Below are 22,653 nucleotides of genomic sequence, written 5' to 3' on the forward strand. Positions count from 1 at the left end.
TCTGATAACAAAGACCTGGAGGGAGAGAGAAAAGGGGCTCAACCCTGTGTGGCACAGGCAACCGTGATGGATGATGCCAATGCCCCCTCTGTAGGGGCAGCCAACACTATGAACACATCAAGGAAAACTATCAGTGGTCACCAGTCACTCTCGGCCTGCCAGTGAGAGCTGAGGACATCCTAGCCAGCCCAGAGCTCACAGGAACTGCTCCCAACACACCACAGACCCTGCCTGGACCTCTCTCTCTATCAACACAAACAACATCCATGGCTCCTGGGCTGGACTCAGTGGCATGATCTACATACAGCTCTCTAACCTCCTGGGCTGCCTAAGTTCAAGGGGAAAAAAATCCTCTGAAATGACTGATGAGTAGGAAAGAAACAGGGTTAGCATTCACTTTGGTCAAATTTTTAAATCTTTTTAATTTGTGATAAGATATCAAACATAAGGTTTGCCATGTTAGCCTTTTATAAGTATACAATTCAGAGGTTTTTATTACATTCAAATGTTGTGCAACCATCACCACTACTTCCAAAACTTTTTCATCACCCCAAAGAGATACTCTGTGCCCATTCAGCATTAACTTCCCATACCCAAAACTCCCCCAGCCTCGGGGAATTGCTAATCTGCATTCATTCTCTATAAATTTGTCTATTCTAGAAATTTCATAGAAGTGGAATCAGACAAAATTTGTCCTTTAGTGTCTGACATCTGTGCTGTAGCACTTGTTAGAACTTCATTCCTTTTTAAGGCCAAATAATACCCCATCGAATGTATATGCCATCTTTTGTTTATCCGTGCATCTGTTGATGGATATTTGGTTTGCTTCCACCTTTTAGCTTTTGTGAATAATGCTGCAATAAGCACTGATATTCAAGTCTCTGAGTTTCTGTTTTCAATTTTTTGGAGTATATTCCTAGGAGGGAACCGCTGAGTCATACGGTAATTCTACTCTTTTACCTTCTGAGTAACTACCATACTGTTTTGAGTCTATGTATTCATTTGAGTCTATGTACTCATGTATTGACATCCACTTTGTACCAAGAATATAAAGTGATAATCTCGAAGAAGTTTGCCCTCTAGTGGTGCTAAGAGACATATATAAGACACACAAATGGGGGAAATAAACGGGCAAATCCCAAATGAACACATGCTATGGCAGCAAACTGAAAGGTATAGACAGACGACAACACACAGATGGGACTTAGACTGCAGGTTTTTTTTTTTTTGGTTTTTTTTTTTTTTTAAGAGGCACGTATTTTATTCATTTATTTATTTATTTGTTTGTTTGTTTTTGTTTATACATGCACTGGGTACAGTCAGAAGCGCAGGAGGGTGAGAGAATTCACCAGAGCCAGAGCGGGGAGCAGAGCAGGCAGAAGGACCGAAGTACACTGCTGAGGGGAGCAGCGGGCGGCAGGAGAGGTCTGCGCGCCATGTGGGACCCTCCTCCGGTGGCCGGGGAGCAGCCGGGGATCGAACCGGTGCTGCAGAGGCTGCGGGCAGCTTCGCAACCCAGCGCTCAACCGCTGCGCCACCGGGGAGGCCCTAGACTGCAGGTTTGACAGAAGTTTTCCTGAGGGAGGATGCTTGAGCTGGGAATTAAAGAATGTACAGGTGTCAGTCAGGTGAAGGAAGAAAGAGCAGTTCCAAGGTGAATAAGAAAAAGCTACAGAGGGCCAGTGTGGCAGATAGGTCACCCAGAGAGGGGACAAAGTATACAGAAGGCTTCTAGAAAGGTTCACAAGGCCAGAACCACACCAGAACCTGGGGTCATGTCAAAGACCAGAAGGTTCATGGGAAGCTTCATGAGAAGGGGTTGTAAGTGGAGGAGTGATGTGATCAGAGAAGCATTTTCAAAAATCAGCTCCAATGTCTTTTTGGATACTCAGGAATAGAAGTTTTTAAAAAGCTGTTCACTATGGAAATCTTCAAACAAAATAGAATAATATAATGAACTCAGCAATGACCAGCTTGCAGTCCATTTTATTTCATCTTTCCCCCAATCTTCTTCCCACTCTACACCCACCATCCTAGCTAACCAAGGTGATCCTAAACCATGAGCTTATCCGACATTCTGTCCTTTCATCCCTAAATACTTCCTATGCATCTATAAAAGATAAAGACTTTTAAAAACAAACCCTGAAACTATTATCCCACCTAAAAATGTAATGATAACAATTTAATATAACTAAATAGCCAATGTTTAAATTTCCCCAACTGACATAACTTTTCTTTATAGCTTGTTGTTGGAAGCAGAATCTAAATAAGGTCCACACATTGCAACTGGTCAAAATGTTTGTCTTCTTTAAACCACAGACTAACCAGCCTTCATTCATTCAAACATTCCCTGTGCATCTCCATGACTAGGCTCTGCATTCCTGGAGATGTAGTGAAGGATCCCCACCCAAAAATCTGGAACACCTTGTAGAGACCTCCCCAAGGTCACACCCCACTAGAAGCTTGCTGAAGAGAAGGTCGGGGCTGAACAACAAGGTAAAAGCACAAACTGAGGACAAGGACCCTAGACCAGGATCCTCTAGTATTTCTGAGGGGGAGGGGAGCCTATTTGTTGCATCTCAGCTAACTTCCCTCTAGAAGCCACAGCCAACCCAACCAGGCTGAAGAAATCACAGAGAAGCCAATCTCCCCCAAAGGATCTAATAGTGGGCATTCTCTCCATGGGATGGCACTCACAGATTTGTTTTTAATCCTTACCCATTTTTTGATGCTACACTGTAAGGCAGAAATAGCTGTCATCTTTCACTCACCAATAATTGACCTGGCTGCCTGTCTGACCATTTTCTCTTCATGTTCTAATTATAATTTCTCCTCCTTAAGCACATCAGGACTGGATATAGGGAATTATTTTAAGGCCCAGTAATGGCCAGGAACGGAAAGGAAGGAACAGGTAGAGCCACACAGATGACTCTCTGCTAGGACACTAAGGGCACCAAAAAGGCCCCAGCAGTCATGTCTCCCTTCCCAAACTATTCTGTTCACCACCCTTGGTGAGTGCAGCAAGTATGTGCACTGGTATTTGCAAAGCAAGCCTACAATGCAATGCCACTAATACCCATTTGATCTGGCAAAAGTCAAAGATTTACAACTACTGTGGCATAGTCACACAAGGAAATGCTATGCTATAATAAAAATGAATGAATTTGCCACTCCCAAAATGGCAAAACTATAAAGAATAGTTTAGTGGTTGCCAAAGAACGGAGATGCAACTGTAAATGGGTAGTACCATAAGTTTCTGTGTGTTGATGAAGTATCAGTTTAGTATCTTGATTACAGTGGTGGTTGTTTGAATCTATATTTGGGACCAAACTACATGGAAACACACACATACGATTGATTGCATGTAAAAACTCGTAAAATATGAAGAGGGTCCACAGTCTACTTAACTGTACTATACTAATATCGATTTCCTGGTTCTGTGTTACACTACAGTGATATAAGTTGTCAGCACTGAAGGAAACTGGGGGAAATGTGCACATGACTCTATATACTATTTTTGTACTTCCTTGTGCAAATTGCTATTTCAAAGTAAATAGTTATTTTAATTTCAAATGAATGAACATGGTGGCATGCAAGGATATGGATCAATCTTAGCAATAATATTTAAGTGAAAAAGTAAATCACAAATAGTTCTTATAAAATAAAAGCAGATGAAAATATTTGACACACAAAATATATATTTTTATATAAAATATAAACATATAACTATATAAAAAGAAAAGTAAAGAAAAACAAACAGAATTGAATATAATGGTCAAAGAGGATGTTGGGGAGTGGATTCTAAGTGTGTCACAAACACCTAATCCAATGAGTTGATTCCTGCGGGTTATTTCTCACTCCTGACTGTTCAAAAGTACCAGTTCCTGGAGGGTGGGGTGCCCGTGACTCTCACCTTGACTCCTGTGGCCATGTCGGCTATGGAGAGCACTTCTCCTATCACAAGGCTTCGACTAACAAAATTCTCGGTTTTCTCTGCCTGAAAATACAACAGACCCAATATCAATGTTTCCTTATGGTTTTCTGACCTTTTAAATTAACGTTTTTCATAATAAACTTGTTATTTTGAAATGAAAAACTTTCAACAAAATAAAAGCAATTTTTAAGTGCAGAAATTTAAATGATGCATTTAAATGACATGCGTTTCCCTACAAAGGAAAAGTTTGCAACCTTTCCACCTATAGAGTATTTAGGTTTCTAACACAATAGAGAGAAAGGAGACTAAGTGAAAACACCATCATGATTTATTGTTAAAATTCACAGGTAGCCAGCATTTCCTTAGATGTGAAAGGCCCCTAAGTGTATACATTGCAATTATCCATTGCTGGAATTAATATTAGTCTTCCTTAATCGCCATCTCTTCTGAGACTGGGTCAACAAGCTGGTGCTCACTGCCCATGTGTACATGAGTATATACATGAGAAGTGTGTGCACTATGCACCTGAACGTATGTGTACATGTGCATCTTGCCCCACCAGCAGCAGGAGATAACCAGCCTTCCTTGATGACTTTCAGTTTGGCTTAAGTTCTCTCCCCAAACATACTTTATGTTTTCCCCTCCCATCGGGTTTTACAATGTTTCTCTCAAGCATTATTAATTTTATCAAACAGCAGGCTGTCAAGATTTATGACTTTTATCGTGGCTCCAACCCAATGCATCTTGTATTGATTATTTCCTAAAATATCTCCAGGCTGGAGCATAAACCATTGCGTGGTTCAGGCTTCAGTGCACGCTGCAGAGTTGGTTACCAACAAATAATGAAAAACAACTGTAGCATATATTTGTGGACTCTTTCAGAGGGCCCGCATGCCCTCTGTCCCACAGACCCTCACAACGACCTCCATGACAAACTAAACAGGACAGGAAGCACTGACCCCATGTAACAGATGGAAGTTATGCTTAGGGAGGGCAAATGGCTTGTCTAACCAGGGACTGCCTAGTAACAAGGCAGAGCTAGGACTAGAAACCAGGTGCTCAGAGTCCCCTTATGGACATCTGTTCATGGTTTTATTCATATTTCATTCTCTCCATTTATTCTGTTGATGCAGGAGTATGACTTTGTCACTAATGGTATCCAACTACAGCTTTTTTTATGTATCAGTTTGAAATTAATTGCAAAATTGCAATCACATTTGCTGAAGAATCAACTGCTAAGTTAGCCATTCTGGAACATAATAAATTGTCTATAACAATTATTTTTCTTTCCCCCCCCAGCCCCCCACCCCCACCCTTCCACCCCCCCCTCCTGCCTCCACCATCTCTATAAGATGGAGGTCTTTATTATTAGATTCATTGGGGGAATGCCAATAGGAGTTTACCAGAAATCCTTTGATGTTCATTTAAGCAATTATTTGGAATGGTCAAGAAGTCAAAACTAAAACTACACTTAATTTGATTAACTGCCTTTCTAACATATATTTTTTTTTTTTTTAAAGATTTGTTTTTATTTATTTATTTATACAAGCACTGTGTACAGTCAGAAGCACGGGAGGGTGAGAGAATTCACCAGAGCCAGAGCGGGGAGCAGAGCAGGCAGAAGGACCGAAGTACACTGCTGAGGGGAGCAGCGGGCGGCAGGAGAGGTCTGCGCGCCATGTGGGACCCTCCTCTGGTGGCCGGGGAGCAGCCGGGGATCGAACCGGCGCTGCAGAGGCCGCGGGCAGCTTCACAACCCAGCGCTCAACCGCTGCGCCACCAGGGAGGCCCTAACATATATTTTTAACATCACACATAAGTTCTCTTCAATGCTTCTAATTCTCTCATTTCTAATCAGTTGTTTTTATTTATTTTTTTTTTTAAAGATTTTTTTTTTTTTTAATAGAGGCATGTTTTTCTTTATTTATTTGTTTGCTTGTTTGTTTTGGTTTATACATGCACTGGGTACAGTCAGAAGCCCGGGAGGGTGAGAGAATTCACCAGAGCCAGAGCGGGGAGCAGAGCAGGCAGAAGGACCGAAGTACACTGCTGAGGGGAGCAGCGGGCGGCAGGAGAGGTCTGCGCGCCATGTGGGACCCTCCTCTGGTGGCCGGGGAGCAGCCGGGGATTGAACCGGCACCGCAGAGGCCACGGGCAGCTTCGCAACCCAGCGCTCTACCGCTGCGCCACCGGGGAGGCCCTAATCAGTTGTTTTTAATTAAAGAACGTCAAAAATGAAAAGATTCCCCTCTCATTCAATTCAACACTAACTGAATTATCTATACTAAAAAAGATTACTCAATAATCATGTGGTTTTCTGCCTACATTTTTGCAGTATTTCTACTGTATCAGTAACTGCCTTCATTTAACTTGATTCAATCCTTCTATCAGTAAGTTAGTTTGCAGTAATTTTAAATTACTTATGATTCCATAAGTGTGTATCTAATATACTCAAACATATTTTATCCTAAATTATATACCCCATGCTGTTTGCATTTCTGCTTAATAAAACCAGTCTCACACAGAAGGAAGACAGTTTTCTCTAAAAGTCATTTCTTTGTAGAGCACTAGATGTAGCAAACCTTTGTGATGTAGTAGTATCTTATTTCAAATTAAATTCTGAAAAAAAATTGTGTACTTTTGGTTTTTTATAAGCCAAGAGAGTCTCTAAAAGGCAAATATTCTTCAAGTAAAGTCAACTTAATTCAGCACTGATGGGTATCTTTAATCAGAGCTTTCTTTCCTCTGATTATATTAAAGAACCTCTGCAACCCATCAGCAGCTCCAGCCAAGGGTACTGGGCGGAAGGAGGTCCCTGATCTTAATTTTCTAATATCAGTCCCCAATCTGACATATTTGCTTCTCTATCTTTTGGTTTCAATTTTCTATTTTTGTTATGTCTTCTTAGTCTTACTGAATACATGTCCTTTCTTATAATCAACCTCAAATTATTTTAGAAAGAGCAGGGGTCAGAGTAAAACACACCAATAAAATGAATGAATGGTTTCAAGGATTCAAGCATCTAGGGCCTGTTCTAAGCAACTAAGCAAGTTTTTGCTCAATATTCCTGATTCACACCTTCTCCAAAAGAGATCCCAAGTCCAGCCACTTCTTATCTCTCCCACCACCATCTTGTAACAACCTCCTAGTTGGTCCCCTGCTTCTACTCTGTTCTGAACATCAGGCACTGTGATCATTTTTATCATTATGGTAAAATGTATATGCAGTGAAATACACAGAACTTAAGTGCATGAATTCTGGTCAACTACTATCTGGGTAACCATCACCCCAATCAAGATTATAAAATGTTCCCTTCCCTGTCCTAGGCCCCAGAAATACCCTCATGTTCCTTTCCAGAATCCCCACTCCCTTTATATCAGCAGCCATTAGATTTGCTATTCTGAAACTTACATGACTTACACTTGCCTTCTTTCATGCAAATAAGGGCTCAACACTGTTTTTCATATCAGTAGTTCATTCTACTTAATGACCAAATAGTTTCCCATCTATGAATATTCCATAATTTTTCCAGTCTCTTATTGATGAACATTTGGGTTGTTTCCAGTTTGGGGTCATTTATAACAAACCCCCAAACTGATATCAAACTGACATAAACAGCCATGTACTAATCCTTTTGTAGACATTGCTCTTTAGTTAATGCTCAGGAATGCAACTTCTGGTTAAAGGGTATAATTTAATATTGTAAATAACTGTAACTGCCAAACAGTTCTTCAAAATGGTTGTACTGGGCCTCCCTGGTGGCGCGAGGGGTTAAGGCGCAACCCATGAAGCAACCACCAGCCCCTGCAGCACGAGTTCAATCCCCGGCCAGGGAGATACCCACATGGTGTAGCAGACATCTCCTGTCTCGCCCGCTGCTCCCCTCAGCAGTGTATTCCAGTTAATATGCCTGTTCTGTTCACCACTCTGTCTCTGGTGAATCCTCTCACCCCCCACACCTCTTGCCTGTACTGCAGTTCTTGTATGCATAAATAAATAAATCTTTAAGAAAAAAATAGTTGTACCATATTGCATACCTACCTACAACATGGGAGTTCTAGTTCCTCCACATCCTCATCAATGTTGTCAGTCTTTTCTATTTTTAGCTTATGAAGGGAGTGTAACGGCATTTTATTGTGATTTAAATATGCATTCCTTGGGTGACTAAAGATGCTGAGCACAATTTTATATGCTTATTGTTATTTGTGTACTTTATATAGAAATTATTAATTTCCTTTGCCCATTTTTTAAAATTGGGCTGTTTGTCTATCATTGAACTATAAGTCTTTATATATTCTGGCTACAAATTTTTTGCTTCTGGACATACATTTTTGTCAGATCTATGCATTATAGATACTTTTTTTCCCAATTTGTGGATTGCCTTTTTATTTTGTTGGTGATGTCTTTTTATGAACAGTTTTTGTGATGAATACCAATATTTATACATGTTTAGGGTTTTTTTTTTTCATTCTCTCTAAGAAACCTCTGCCTATCCTAAACTCAAAAGGACATTCTCCTTTCTTCTACCAATTTTGTCATTTTAGAATTTCTATGTAGATGTATATCTCATATTATTTTTGTGTGTAGTATTAGATAAAGATCAAGGTTAACTTCTCTTTAGTTGATCCAGCACCATTTATTGAAAACTTTTCCTTGAATTGCCTTGGCAATATTACCCAAAAATAAATTGATCATGTGTGTGGGTTTATTTCAGGATTCTCCATGCTGCCCTGCTAATCTATCGGTCCATCCATATACCAATGTCACATAAGCGTGAGTAGCTTTACAATGAGCCTTGAAATGAAGTGTTGAGAGTTCTCCAAGTTTGTCCTTTTCAGAATTGATTCAATGACTCTAGGTCTTTTGCATTTTCTTACACATTTTTAAAATTTTTTTACTGTATATATATATATATATATATATATATATATTTTACAACATTCTTGTACAATGAATGCTTTCTCCTCTCAGGTGTAGTCCCCATCAAATTCCCACGACCAATTCACCTGTGTTCCATCACCATAGTCCCTTGTGCTCTTCCCACCCCTGTTTTGATCCTTATACATTTTTTGAAGCAACACGTAAAGTTTGATCAGGGCACTATAATATTTTAAGAACAAGCATCATACTGTGCTTCCCTCTTTTTGTTCCCCCCATCATCACTGTGGCTAAAACTCTCCAATGACTAAAGTTAATTTTAGAAGAAAATCTAAGTTTTTCACCACAGCTTTCTCATCTGGCCCTTCTTATTCTCTACTGTTTTCTGGGACCACATAGTAGGGTGCCTGAGCAGAGTGCTGGGCAAATCCTGTAACAAGGCCTTATGGAACCACTATATTTCTATTCTCCACAGGGACTTTGACTATTCCAGAAAAGCCCGGTATAAGAATGATGAAAGGTGACATTCCCGCAGCTCTGTCTGAGGATCTTTTTCTCTTTTTACAAAAACATTATTGTAGTATTTTAATAGTTTAGGATTTTCCCAAATTCTTGCATTAAATTAATATCTCTTCCCTTGACAGCACTTGCTTCCAACCAAATTCCCTAGCTGCTTTGAGCATTTTTCAGATTATTAGTGTAATCACATAACTTATCAATATTAACAGCGTGCAATAGCAAATGTATTGTATTGATATTACCAGTCTGGTGCATTATCGTAGCTTTCTGTTAATGGAAAGCCCATTATTTTACACTAATTTTAATGGAAAATAATGGTTAATTTAGTTTTCTACAACTTTGATGAGTGATCGAGTTCTAAAAGGTTTTTTATGGAATCTTTAGTTTTCTATACATAAGATCATGTCATTTGTGACTAGAGGTAAGTTTCACTCCTGTTCCCATTTACCAAGTTTGATTTTTATCCACAGCAACAATCATCACCTGGCATACTATATTTACTAGTTTTTAATATAAATCTATGTTTACTGTATAAATTTATGTATTCATTAATTTATTGTTTGCCTTCTCCTGGCTAAAATGTAAACTCCACAGAGACAGGTATTTTTGCCTACTTTGTTCACTGCCTCTGAAACAATGCCTGGCTCATAATAGATGTTCAATAAATAATTGTAAAGTGAACAAATCACCTCACCTGGCACACAGAAGGGACTTAGAAAATGAGAGCAAGCAATAATTATTGTTATTTTTAATGTATTATTTCATGGCAAGAGTAACAGTTAAGCCTTAAAGTGAAAAGTTCTCATTATGCTGAAGGGTTTACAGTGCAATAAATAAATAGCACCAGATTCCAGCTGCATTGGATTCCCTTGGGTAGATCTCAACTCACACCCTGGCACACCCTTTCAAGTAATCCCTGTGGCCATCAGAGATGACAACTCAGTTCAGATGCCAATCTATACAGAGGAACTTCTGTAAACAGGCCACTCTATGTGGTCTCTGCTCAAATCCTCCAAGGCATCTCGTGGAGCCAGGGCTGGCCTGGTCAAAGGCCTGTCCAAGTGGCCTGTGTCCAATTTCATGGAGCTGGAGCAGGGACAGGGACTCTTGCCAAAGGCAGCATATAAGACCAAGAGCCAGGGGCAGCCTGTCACAGTCCACTAAGAAAAGCCTGGGTTCCAGTACAAACAGAAGCCAGAGGGCCAATGGCAGAGCCAAAGCCAGAGTGTTGGCGCCAAGAACTCAGAATAAGTAGGTCAGGCTCCAGGACCGGGCTGGAGTGGAGTGTACTTGGTCACGGTCTGCAGGACCAATCAGGGCTGGCACTGGTGTTTGTGAGCAGGCCTAGGTGAGATGAACTAGTGTAAAGAACCAGGATAAACACGCCCAGCCTCTTGGCATAGTCCCTGCTTAGCAGCCCCCCCATAACACACCCACAGCTTCAATGTAGCTGCTTCCTGGGAAAGGCCGCTCCCTAGCTCAGGGATTAACTAAGAAAGCACCATTTTTCCCACTCCCAAATGTCCTTTAAGATGAGCTGTCTTCGAATCTTATCTCATTGTAGATCTGATCACCCACCTGGTATATTTACAAATACAAATCCAAATTCTGATTGAAATAACAGAGCATTATAATAATTATAAATATACAACCACCAGTCTTCCATCCATTCCCCTCCATGTTGATCTGAGATTGGGCTCTTGAGAAAACAGTGGATGATTTACAATGGTAGTTCTCAAACTTCATGGTCTCTGGACCCTTTTACACTCTTAGAAACTATCAAGGATTCCAAAGAGTTTTTGTTTATGTGGGTTGTATCTATCAATTTATCATACTTGTAATTAAAACTGAGAGTTTTTAAAAAATAACAATAAACCCAGTCCATGTTAGTGTGAATGACATAATTCTTATGAAACACAACCATAATTTCTAGAACAAAATAAAATCAGTGAAAATTATAGCATTGTTTTACATTTTTGCAAATTGTTTTAGCATCCAGCTTAATAAAAGACAACTGGGTTCTCAGATCTGCTTCTGCTCTCCATCTGTTATGATACGCTGTTTTGGTTGAAGATTATGATGAACGTCTGGTATCGTTCACACAGGCAGTTGAACATCTACTTTTCAGGTAGTACCTGAAGGGTCTTGGGGATCCTCAAGACCATATTTTGAGAACCACTAGTTTAGCGCATGATGGTGCTACCATATACTGCCTGCGTGGATCATGGGCATGAGGACAAGCAGAGCTCAGAATGGGAGAGAAGATGGCTGGGAGGAGAGGTGGTAAGGAGGGAGCAATCCTTAGGGAGTGGGTAAGGAGTAAAGAGTGGGTGCTTCATTATCCAGTTATCTGTCCCTACTCTTCCCCAAACTTGGCCAGGAGCAGCTGGACCCCACTAGCTCCTTCCTGTGGAGGGGAAATGTTGGGATGAAGCATCCTGTTGAGTTTTCCCTGCAGTATAATTGGCAGGGTATGGCAAATGCTGAAATGCAACCAGTATGGACAGACAGTCTGTGGCATGGGGAAGGAGTGTAATGCAGCAGAACGCAGGCAGGAGGCACACTGGACCATCTAGAAGATGAAAGCATTGGAGGATTGGCCTGACAAAACCTAGTCAGCAGGATCTTTGTCAGTTCCCTAGAGGATTCTAACATGCCTCAGAATCACCAAATTTAAGTGAATTCAAGGAGACCACCCAGGTGTATATATATATATATATATATATATATATATATATATATATATACACCTCACTAGTTATATAACCTCAGACCAATTACTCTGCTTTGGTTTACTCATCTGTACATTGGGAATGCTATGAATATTAAATGAGATCATCTGTTTAAAGTTCTAAGCACCATGACTGGCACAAAATAGGTAAGTTTGAGTTATTATTGGTTATAGTGACTTTGGTCAGGTCATCAGCTCTTATCAGCTTCCAGAGACAGGTACGAATGTCTCTGAGGAAGCTGCCACACATACAGGACAAGGCACCCAAGGGTGGGGCTAGGGCTCCAGTCCCAGCCCTGCCAAAGGTGGATCTCCCACCTGGATCCTCTGTTTTCTCAACTGGAAATGCAGGAAATCAGCAGCTCCCCGTTCCCAGGATCCAGCCCTCGACTCCTCAGAGGGAGAAGAGAACTCTTGGCTGAGGGGTACAAATGTGATGTCACCAAAAGCAGGTGCAGGAGAAGTCAACATGGGATGCACTAGTGGTGTTCACACTGTGAGTGTGTGTGTGTGTGTGTGTGTGTGTGTGTACACTCTGTGGTCAGATTCAGATACTGTTTTTTCTTTTTAAAATTATTGGAACATCCCAAATCTATTGCAGATGGCAGAGGGGAAAACAGAGAATGGAAATATTTTAATGTCTTATTCTTGGCCTGTAGTCTGTCCACAGAGACCTGGAATGAGCACAGCTCCCTCCTCATTGTCCTTGAGAGCATCACCATCACACATGGTGCACCTTGTTCTGCCTCAGAGCACATTGGATGGGCCATGAATGTTCACAGAAACAAGAAACGGAGGCCAGAGAAGGACCTGGAATGGTCTCTGAGCAGGCAGTACAGTAGTGACTCAATATTTTTATTAAGAGGCAGAATGAATCATGTAACACTTCTTCTAGAATTACTGGACATGGACAGTTTCTCCAGCTGTTTGCAGGGTAGAATTTGAGAGCCTTCAAACTCAGATTTGGTGCTGTGTCTCATGACAACCACCCCACCCCCTTTCCCCAGATGAGTCTGCTGCACAGAAGACCAATTTAATTTCCTTCAGGTTCATTGACTTTCGTGAATTCACAGAGAGAAGCACCGCCTAGCTGAGATAACTAACAGGAAGGAGCCAAAGAATCACCTAAGGCCGATCTTGTGCCTCCTGGAAGGATTATATCTAATCACCCAGGCCAGAGTTGTCCAAGCTGCCTAAGACCATGAAGGGAGCCACAAAAATAGGAAGATAATTGGATCCAGGGCTCAACACCCTTCATCGGGAGCAGGATTACACAGGCTAATCCTCTAGACTCCATGGGTCGTGCAGTAATTAGTAAGCCTCATTAAAGGCTCAACCCTCACATCCGGGTCTTGAGTATTGACACCAAGTTAAGCCATAGACATGTTGGGCTGATTAAGAAAGCAGCAGACTAACCACATATCAGGATTTCACCTTTCAACCAACCCTATACTGGATGCACTTAAAGGCCAGACTGATAGGGAAAGTGCTGGAAGCACAGTGGGTTTGAGGGCTTTGGGAGGTCTTTTGTTTGTTTATTGGTTATATCCACAGCTCTGAATGTACGTTCCCTTGAGAGGCAATTTACTAGTTGGAAAATCTACTTTGTCAGAGTGCTTGGTCTGAAATGATTTTTCAGGCTGGCAAGTACACTTTACCCTGTTATATGGGGGTTTTCCTTCCACAAGCACAATGCCTGTGCTTGTCACTTTGGAGGTGGCTAATGTATTGTAGCCCAACTGATGCTGCCAAGCTCTGCCTGAAATTTCTTCCTGACAATAAGATGCTGAGTTGTTCTTGTTTCTAAGAGGTGGGGAGTGACCTATTCCCAAACATGGACCACAGGTTCCCCCACCCCAGCTCCGATCCATACCCCACAGAGGAACCAGCTTCCCGTGGTTCCACTGAATGGGGAAGGTCCCAACTCTGCCTATCCACAGAGCAGGCTGGGAAGGGTGCTGGGCTTCAGAGTATAAGTTCAGCCCCTCAGCCATCCGCTAAGCTCAAGTTGTCCCAGTTCAAGGCCCCCTCTAGGGGTCTACCAGGAGGTGTTTTTTTCCTGTGTGTTAGGTTTAAGGAAGTAGGGAAGCCAAATGAGATGGAAATAGATTTAAACTTAGTCAAATATATAGCTTCTAATGCTAGCATTATAAAGGAAATGCTAGCATAGCAAAGGAATTCTCTAATCACATAATTTTTACTTCTTTCTAATGAAACTAAAATAGACTCAAATATTTTAGCTAAATTTAGAATGGCAATATTTTGCATGACAGACAAGATTCACAGTCTTTGGACTGGTCTAGAATGTTTTAAAACCCTATAAAGTGAGTTATTTATATTTCTCAGATATTTGAATTTTTAGCCTAAAATTATATTGTTTTTTGTGAACACTTATTTCCATACTTCTGCTGGTTCCTTATTCCCCAGACTGTGAGCTTGGGAAAAATGAATGTGTGGCTCAGGAATGGGGATGGAGAGGACACTCTCCACTAGACCAAGGACACATGTTATCTGTCAGTTTCCCCCAAAAGGAAATTAATGTGCTTCCATAATTCACAAGAGCAAACAAGACAAAACATAAATCTGTGTGTGTCACACCACAGTAACAATGAAACTTACCTGTTCCTGAACTGCACGTTTTAACAGAGGCAAGCCCATGGTGAACTTCACTCTCTGGAATGTCAAAGCTCTCATCTCATCCAGACTTAAATCATACCTGTGAAGAACAGATACAGAATAGGGTTAAGACACTGAATTTGCAGTGACTCTGAGTTGAGCCTCTGGATGATTCACCAAGGAATCTGATAGAACATGTATCTTTTCTGTGTTTCTTTGTAGCTCTTATTTGATATGATGTGTCAAAGTAGCCCAACTGTGTGTGAACACAGACAAGACAGTGGCCTGATGATGGAAGAAAGGAAGGAAGCATTAAATTAAGGTCATCTTCACAAAGAAATGGAAAGACATCTCCTGCTCATGGATTGGAAGAATTGACAGTATCAAAATGGCCATCCTACCAAAAGCAATTTACAGATTCAATGCTATTCCAATAAAAATTTCAATGACATTCTTCAAAGAAATAGAACAAATATTGATGAAATTCATATGGAGCCACCATAAACCCCAAATAGCCAAAGCTCTCCTGAAAAAAAGGAAGGCATCACACACCCAGACTTCAAGTTATATTACAAAGCCATAATAATCAAAACTGCATGGTATTGGAACAAGAACAGACACACAGATCAATGGTACTGAATAGAAAATCCAGAAATAAACCCACAGATTTATAGTCAACTAATCTTTGACAAAGGAGCAAAGAATATGCAATGGAGCAAAAAAAGTTTGTTCAATAAATGGTGCTGGGAAAACTGGGTATCTACAAGCAAAAGAATGAAGCTTGACTACTACCTCACACCTCATACCATGCACAAAAACCAACTAAAAATAGATTAAAGAACTAGACATAAGGGCCTCCCCAGTGGCACAGCAGTTGAGCGCTGGGTTGCGAAGCTGCCCGCGGCCTCTGCGGCGCTGGTTCGATCCCCGGCTGCTCCCCAGCCACCGGAGGAGGGTCCCACATGGTGCGCAGACCTCTCCTGCCACCCGCTGCTCCCCTCAGCAGTGTACTTCGGTCCTTCTGCCTGTTCTGCTCCCCGCTCTGGCTCTGGTGAATTCTCTCACCCTCCCGTGCTTCTGCTGTACCCAGTGCATGTATAAACAAAACAAACAAACAAACAAATAAATAAATAAATAAATAAAACATGCCTCTATTAAAAAAAAAAAAAAGAACTAGACATAAGACCTGAAACCATAAAATATATAGAAGGAAATATAGGCAGAACACTACATGACATACACTTCAGTAGCCTCTTTAAAGACTCATCACCCAAAGCAGTGATAGCTAAGGCAAAGATAAACAGCTGGGACTACATCAAATTAAAGAGCTTCTGTACAGCAAGAGACAGTAACAAAAACAAAGAAACACCCCACCTACTGAGAGAAAATTTTTGCACACAGCACTAATTATAAAGGACTGACCACAAAAATCTACAAAGAGCTGACAAGACTCAATAAAAACAAAGTAAATAACCCAGTCAAAAAATGGGCAGAAAAGCTAAAAAGGAACTTCTCCAAAGAGGAAATGCGAATGGCCAATAGGCATATGAAAAAATGTTCAGTGTCAGTTGTAATCAGGGAAATGCAAATCAAAACTACAATGAGATACCATCTTACACCAGGGAGAATGGCACATATTAAAAAAACTAGCAACAATAAATGTGGGCGAGGATGTGGAGAAAAAGGAACTCTCCTGCACTGTGGTGGGAGTGCAAACTGGTCCAACCTCTATGGAGAGCTGTGTGGAGAGTTCTCAACCTGCGAAGATGGAGCTTCCATATGATCCAGCAATTCCACTCTTAGGTATTTACCCAGGGGACACAGAATCATTAATTCAAAAGGGCACCTGCACCCTTATGCTTATAGCAGCACTATTTACAATAGCTAAGCTATGGAAACAACCCAAATGCCCAAAAGTAGATGACTGGATCAAGAAGATGTGGTACATATACACAATGGAATATTACTCGTCAACCAAAAAAGATAAACTCATGCCATTTGCAGCAACATGGATGGAGCTGGAAAGGATCATGTTCAGCGAAATAAGCTAGAAAGAAAAGAAAAATAATGGATGATCTCACTCATAGCAGGAATTTAGAAAACCCTAAATAAGGGACCAGGAAAAAGACTAATTATAATAAAGTAAAAATCAACAAGCACCAAGCAACTATAAACCAGAGACACAGAATGGGGAGGGAATGTAAGAGGGATTAGGGTCAAAATAAGGGGGGGTGGGAATTATATGGGTACTATAATCAAGATGAAAATGCATACATTGTGCAAAAATGAAAAATGATGTAAAAAATATATAAAATAAAATTCATGTGATGGGAAAAAAAATAATTGAGGTCATCTTAAAACAAGCCTTCACCATCTCCTCAACAGGTTTTAAAGACATTTTCGTGTCTAAAGTGACTCAAGAAAAAGAAACAGTATTTGGGGAGATGGAGGAGAAGGGCATGGCCTGTGTGATACCAACGGGTAGACTGTGGTGACCACAAGCAGTGTCATTTGGCATTTCTTTCAATGGAAACTGATGTAGGGACCAGTGTTTCCCAACAATCTCCAGTTGCCACATTCTAGAATTGACTATGGTGTTCACCCCAGGTACTTTCCTGTGGGCTGCTCCCAGCCAGTAATTAAACACAGCAAGATTCTTGGCCATGTGACCTTTGAGATACTGGCAAACTTGATAGAAGCAAAGACTTGAAAAAAGTGCTTGGGCATTTCTCTGGCCCTCTTGCTCTTCTTCCATCCTTATGGAAGATGCTTGAGCAAATAAATCTGAGAACATGCCCAGGCTAGCCCCCTGGGGGCAGGTGAGTGTAAAGCAAGAAACATGGGAGGAGAGCTTAGTGTCTCAGCCAAGGTCATCCCAGACCAGCAACTCCCAACATGTGAAAGAGTCCAGATCAGAAGAACCTCCCCATCACTCACCGATCCATGATCAAGAGTAAACAGTTAATGATTTGAACCACTAGATTTTACATCAGAGCTAATGATACTATACAACTCTATACCTGGAAGGCCCCAGGACAATCAACTGAAATATATACAAACAATAAGAGTCCGAAGTATAGGGGACTCCCTGGTGGCACAAAGGTTTAACGTCTCAGTGCTTTCAAGCTATTACCAGCCACTGCAGCCTGAGTTTGATCCCTGGCCAGGGAGCTGACCCACATGGCACAGCAGACCTTTCCTGTCTCACCCGCTGCCCCTCAGCAGTGTATTTCAGTAGATCCACCTATTCAGCTCCCCACTCTGTCTCTGGTGAATCCTCTTACCCCCCACACCTCTAGCCTGCACCCCAGTTCTTGTATGCATAAATAGAATAAATCTTTAAAAAATAGAGTCAGCAGTATATACAATTAATAGAAGAAATCAAATAACTTTCTTTTTTAATTTGTTATTATTGGTCCTCAAGAAAACTGGGTTACTACTAAGTAGCTCTCAATTATTAACATATAAGCTTCTTGGGCCTCCCCTGGTGGTGCAGGCAGTTGAGAGCCATGTTGTGAAGCTGTCCACAGCCTCTGCAGTGCCAGTTCAATCCTGGCTGACTGGCGAGGGTCCCACATGGTGAGACAGACCTCTCCTGTCGCGCCCGCTGCTCCCCTCAGCAATGTCTTTCATCAGTCTTCCTGTTCTGCTCCCCGTTCTGTCTCTGGTGAATCCTCTCACCCTCCCGCGCATCTGGCCTGTACCCCAGTTCTTGTATAAAAATAAATAAATCTTTAAAAAAAAAACATAAGCTTCTTGCATTAACGAAATTTCTCAACAGAGACAAGTCAAACATTTTAATTATAGGTGTATCTCATCCCTGTTCCACCCTCACTCCCAAAATTTACCACTAGGAAAGAGGACATTATATGGGGCAGATGTCGCTGTTCACTACAGCACTGTAACAATGCAACATTGCAAACACCTAAAAGTCCATAAAGAGAAACAACCTAAATGCCCCAAAACAGATAAATTGATCAAGAAGATATGGTATATATACACAAGAGAATACTACTCAGCAATCAAAAAAGATAAACTCAGGCCTTCCCGGTGGCACAGCAGTTGAGCGCTGGGTTGCGAAGCCGCCCGCGGCCTCTGCAGCGCCGGTTCGATCCCTGGCTGCTCCCCGGCCACTGAAGGAGGGTCCCACATGGCGCGCAGACCTCTCCTGCCGCCCCCTGCTCCCCTCAGCAGTGTACTTCGGTCCTTCTGCCTGCTCTGCTCCCCGCTCTGGCTCTGGTGAATTCTCTCACCCTCCCGCGCTTCTGACTGTACCCAGTGCATGTATAAACAAAAAACAAAACAAATAAATAATGAATAAAAAAACATGCCTCTATTAAAAAAATAATAATAAAAAAAGATTTTTAAAATAAAAAAAAAGATAAACTCATGCCATTTGCAGCAACATGGATGGAGCTGGAAGGGATTATGCTAAGCAAAATGAGTCAAAAGGAAAAAGAAAAATATCAGATGGTTTCACTCATAGGAAGAATATAGGGAAACTGAACAGTGTCAAAAAAAAAAAAAGACAAAACTTGAAGGCAGACTATAGATCTGAGGCATATAGCAGGGGAGGGGGAGGGAGAGAGATCACAACCCGGGAGAGATGAGCACAAAGGACTACGGTGATGGTTCACGGGTGATGTGAAGGTGGGAGAACTACAGGGACTACACCCAAGGGGAGAAACGAAATACTGTTCAAAATGAACAATGCTGTAAGAAAAGTAAAAAGTTAAGTAAGAAATAAAATACAAGTCTATTAATAGAAGAGTGATTTAATAAAATACAATGTGTCAAATAATGGAATAGTATATAAAAAGAAAAATCTCTTTATATGACAAATGTGGAGAAACTGCCAAGATATTTTAAATTTTAAAAGACAAGGTGTAAACAAGTGAATATGTTACTTCTGCTGCTGCATTATATGGTTTTTTTAAAGGGTGGAAAATACTATGTATTACTTTGTTTTATCTCTTAAAGGACACTCCAGAAATAAAATAATAGTGTTTAACTTTAGTATATGTGTGGCAGAGGTGGAGGAAATTGGGAAGATGAATAACAGTGCTCTACCTGCTTCTGTTTCTGACTTTTTTTTTTAATGTGGTACTTTTTTCTTACATCGTTAATTTATATTAACAATGATTTCTCCCCTCAGGTATGGTCACCGTAGTTCTCCCACCCACCAAAGCACCCATGGTCCATCACCATATTCCCCTGTGCTCTTCTCAACTTTCTAACTTTTGAATCATGTTAAAATAATACCTATACCCCCAACCCCTATAAATAATGTTTTTAAATTATTTTAAATTGTATAGTTAAAATAGCCACTAGGTGGCGCTTGTTCTTCATTTTGAACTGTCATCAAAGAACTAATATTTAACAAAGTAAACCTGTGATGAAGTCTTAGAAACTGCCCGAAAGCTTTAAAATATTAACATAATAAGAACATGTAAATTCCTAACACTTTTCAAACAAAAAAGTAACAACCTCTTTAATGGAAAAATCAGGGTTTTAGGAATGCTCCAAGTTCTCCAAACTCCCACACAATACCCATATTTTTTGTCTTTAAATATCAACCTTTACATATAACAATCTTAGTAGGCCACCTTGAATACAATTTGCTTAAAGATTGGGTATAAATCATACACAACCTTTTTCAGTTTTTTTGTTTTGTTTTGTTTTTTTGTTTTGTTTTGTGGGACCCTTGCCGGCGGCCCGGGAAACGAACCGGTGCCTCGCAGCCCAGCGCCCAACTGCTGCACCACCAGGGGAGGCCCCTTTTTCAGTATTTGAACAGATAAAATATTTCTGCCTTCTGGAGTCTGTAAAGTAAAGATTTATGGCAAATATAACTATCTCCCTGCCTCAGTGTGCTGAGATCACATGGAACAAGATGGGATCCTGGGTCTGCTGGGTCCTGGGTAGATGGCATTAATGACAAGATTAGGAGCTGGGTGTTATATGCTGGGAGACACTTTGGGGACAGCTGTGTAGGTGGTGATGGGATACAGGAACAGCCCAGCTGTACCTCAGCAGTCCCACCATCACCTGACTCATCTATTGGGGTTCTCTGTAGGATTTAACTTGGTCAAGAAAATGGTTCCAACACTAAAGAACAAGCCTGAAAACCTCCAAGCTAACATTTGTCACATGCAAAGGCTGAAACAAAAAATACCAGTTTCACCTTTCTGTGAAGGTGTCAAGTGTGGGCATATAGCACAAGTAAGACATCTCGCCAAGAAATCTCACCTCTGGAATCAGGATCAAACTAAAAAAATAGTAAATAAAACAAAACAAAACAAAAATCAAATCATACACAGCTGTTAGAATGGCTAAGATAAAACATGCTGACAATGACAAGTGTCAAGAGAATGCAGAGCAAGTGAATCTCTCATTCTCTGGTAGCAGAAATAAAAAATGGTACAGCCATTTTGGAAAAGTCTGACAATGTCTTATGAAGTTAAATTCACTTATCATAAAACTCATCAATCCCGCTCCTAAGTACTTACCCAAAAGATTTGAAACCTTTATTTACATAAATAGGTATACATTAATGTTTATAGCAACTTTATTTGCAAACACAAAAAACTAGAAACAATCCAAAAATCCCTCAATTGGGGAATAAACTGTGGTATATCCACACAATGGGGTTCTTTTCAGCAATAAAAAAGGAATTACTGATATACACAACAAGTTGGATGGATCTCAAAGGAAGTGTATTGAGTGAAAAAAAAAAAAGCTAATTTCACTGGTGTAAGATGGTGTAAGATTGTAGTTTTGATTTGCATTTCCCTGATTACAAGTGATGCTGAACATTTTTTCATATGCCTGTTGGCCATTTGCATTTCCTCTTTGGAGAAGTTCCTTTTTAGCTCTTCTGCCCATTTTTTGACTGGATTATTCACTTTGTTTTGTTGAGTCTCATCAGCTCTTAGTAGATTTTTGTGATTAGTCCTTTATCATTAGTGTTGTGTGCAAAAAATTTCCTCCCAGTTGATGGGATATCTCTTTGTTTTGGTTACTGTCTCTTTTGCTGTACAGAAGCATATATTAAAAAAACTAGCTACAATAAACATTGGCGAGGATGCAGAGAAAAAGGAACTCTCCTGTACTGCTGGTGGAGTGCAAACTGGTCCAACCACTATTGAAAGCTGTGTGGAGATTCTTCATACTGCTAAACATGGAGCTTCCATATGATCCAGGAATTCCACTCTTAGGTATTTACCCAGGGGACACAGAATCATTAATTCAAAAGGGCACCTGCACCCCTATGTTTATAGCAGCACTATTTACAATAGCTAAGCTATGGAAACAACCCAAATACCCAAAAATAGATGACTCGATCAAGAAGACATGGTACATACACACAATGGAATATTACTCAGCAATCAAAAAAGATAAACTCAAGCCATTTGCAGCAACATGGATGGAGCTGGAAGGGATCGTGCTCAGCAAAATAAGCCAGAAAGAAAAAGAAAAATACCGGATGGTCTCACTCATAGCAGGAATTTAGAAAACCTAAATAAGGAACCAGGAAAAAGACTAATTATAATAAAGTAAAAATCAACAAGCACCAAGCAACTATAAACCAGAGACTCACTGGAGGGGGGTGGGCAGTGAGGACAGGGGAAGGAGTAGGGTCAAAATAAGGGGGGTGGGAATTGTATGGGAAATATAACCAAGATGAAAATGCATACATTGTGCACAAATGAAAAATGATGTAAAAAAATATAAAATAAAATATAAAAAACAAAAAAAATAAAGTCATATGGAAAAAAAAGCTAATCTCAAAAAGTTACATACTATATGATTCCAATTTTATAATATTCTCAAAATGACAAAATTACAGTAATGCAGAACAGATCAGTTCTTCTGCCAGAGTTCAGGGTTATGGGAGAGTTGATCCATTATGGACACTCAGGAAGTTTGTTTGTGGTGATGGCACAGTCCTCTATCCTGATCATAGTGGTGTTCA

The 22,653-nt window shown here is 40.6% G+C and overlaps 1 protein-coding gene across 1 annotated transcript in view; it reads right to left on the reverse strand.

Annotated features, from left to right (window-relative positions):
* ACOXL (acyl-CoA oxidase like) overlaps positions 1–22,653 on the reverse strand; it is a 301,583-nt gene that overhangs the window by 267,033 nt on the left and 11,897 nt on the right. The window contains exons 2-3 of the mRNA XM_037527835.1: positions 14,682–14,778; positions 3,914–3,997 (exon numbers count right to left, since the gene is read on the reverse strand). Of these exons, the coding sequence (XP_037383732.1) occupies positions 3,914–3,997; positions 14,682–14,778 (181 nt within the window). The remainder of the gene's footprint in view (positions 1–3,913; positions 3,998–14,681; positions 14,779–22,653) is intronic.

Source organism: Talpa occidentalis, unplaced genomic scaffold (assembly GCF_014898055.3).
Source record: "Talpa occidentalis isolate TD23 unplaced genomic scaffold, MPIMG_talOcc4v2.1 talOcc4.5, whole genome shotgun sequence".
Lineage (NCBI taxonomy): Eukaryota > Metazoa > Chordata > Mammalia > Eulipotyphla > Talpidae > Talpa > Talpa occidentalis.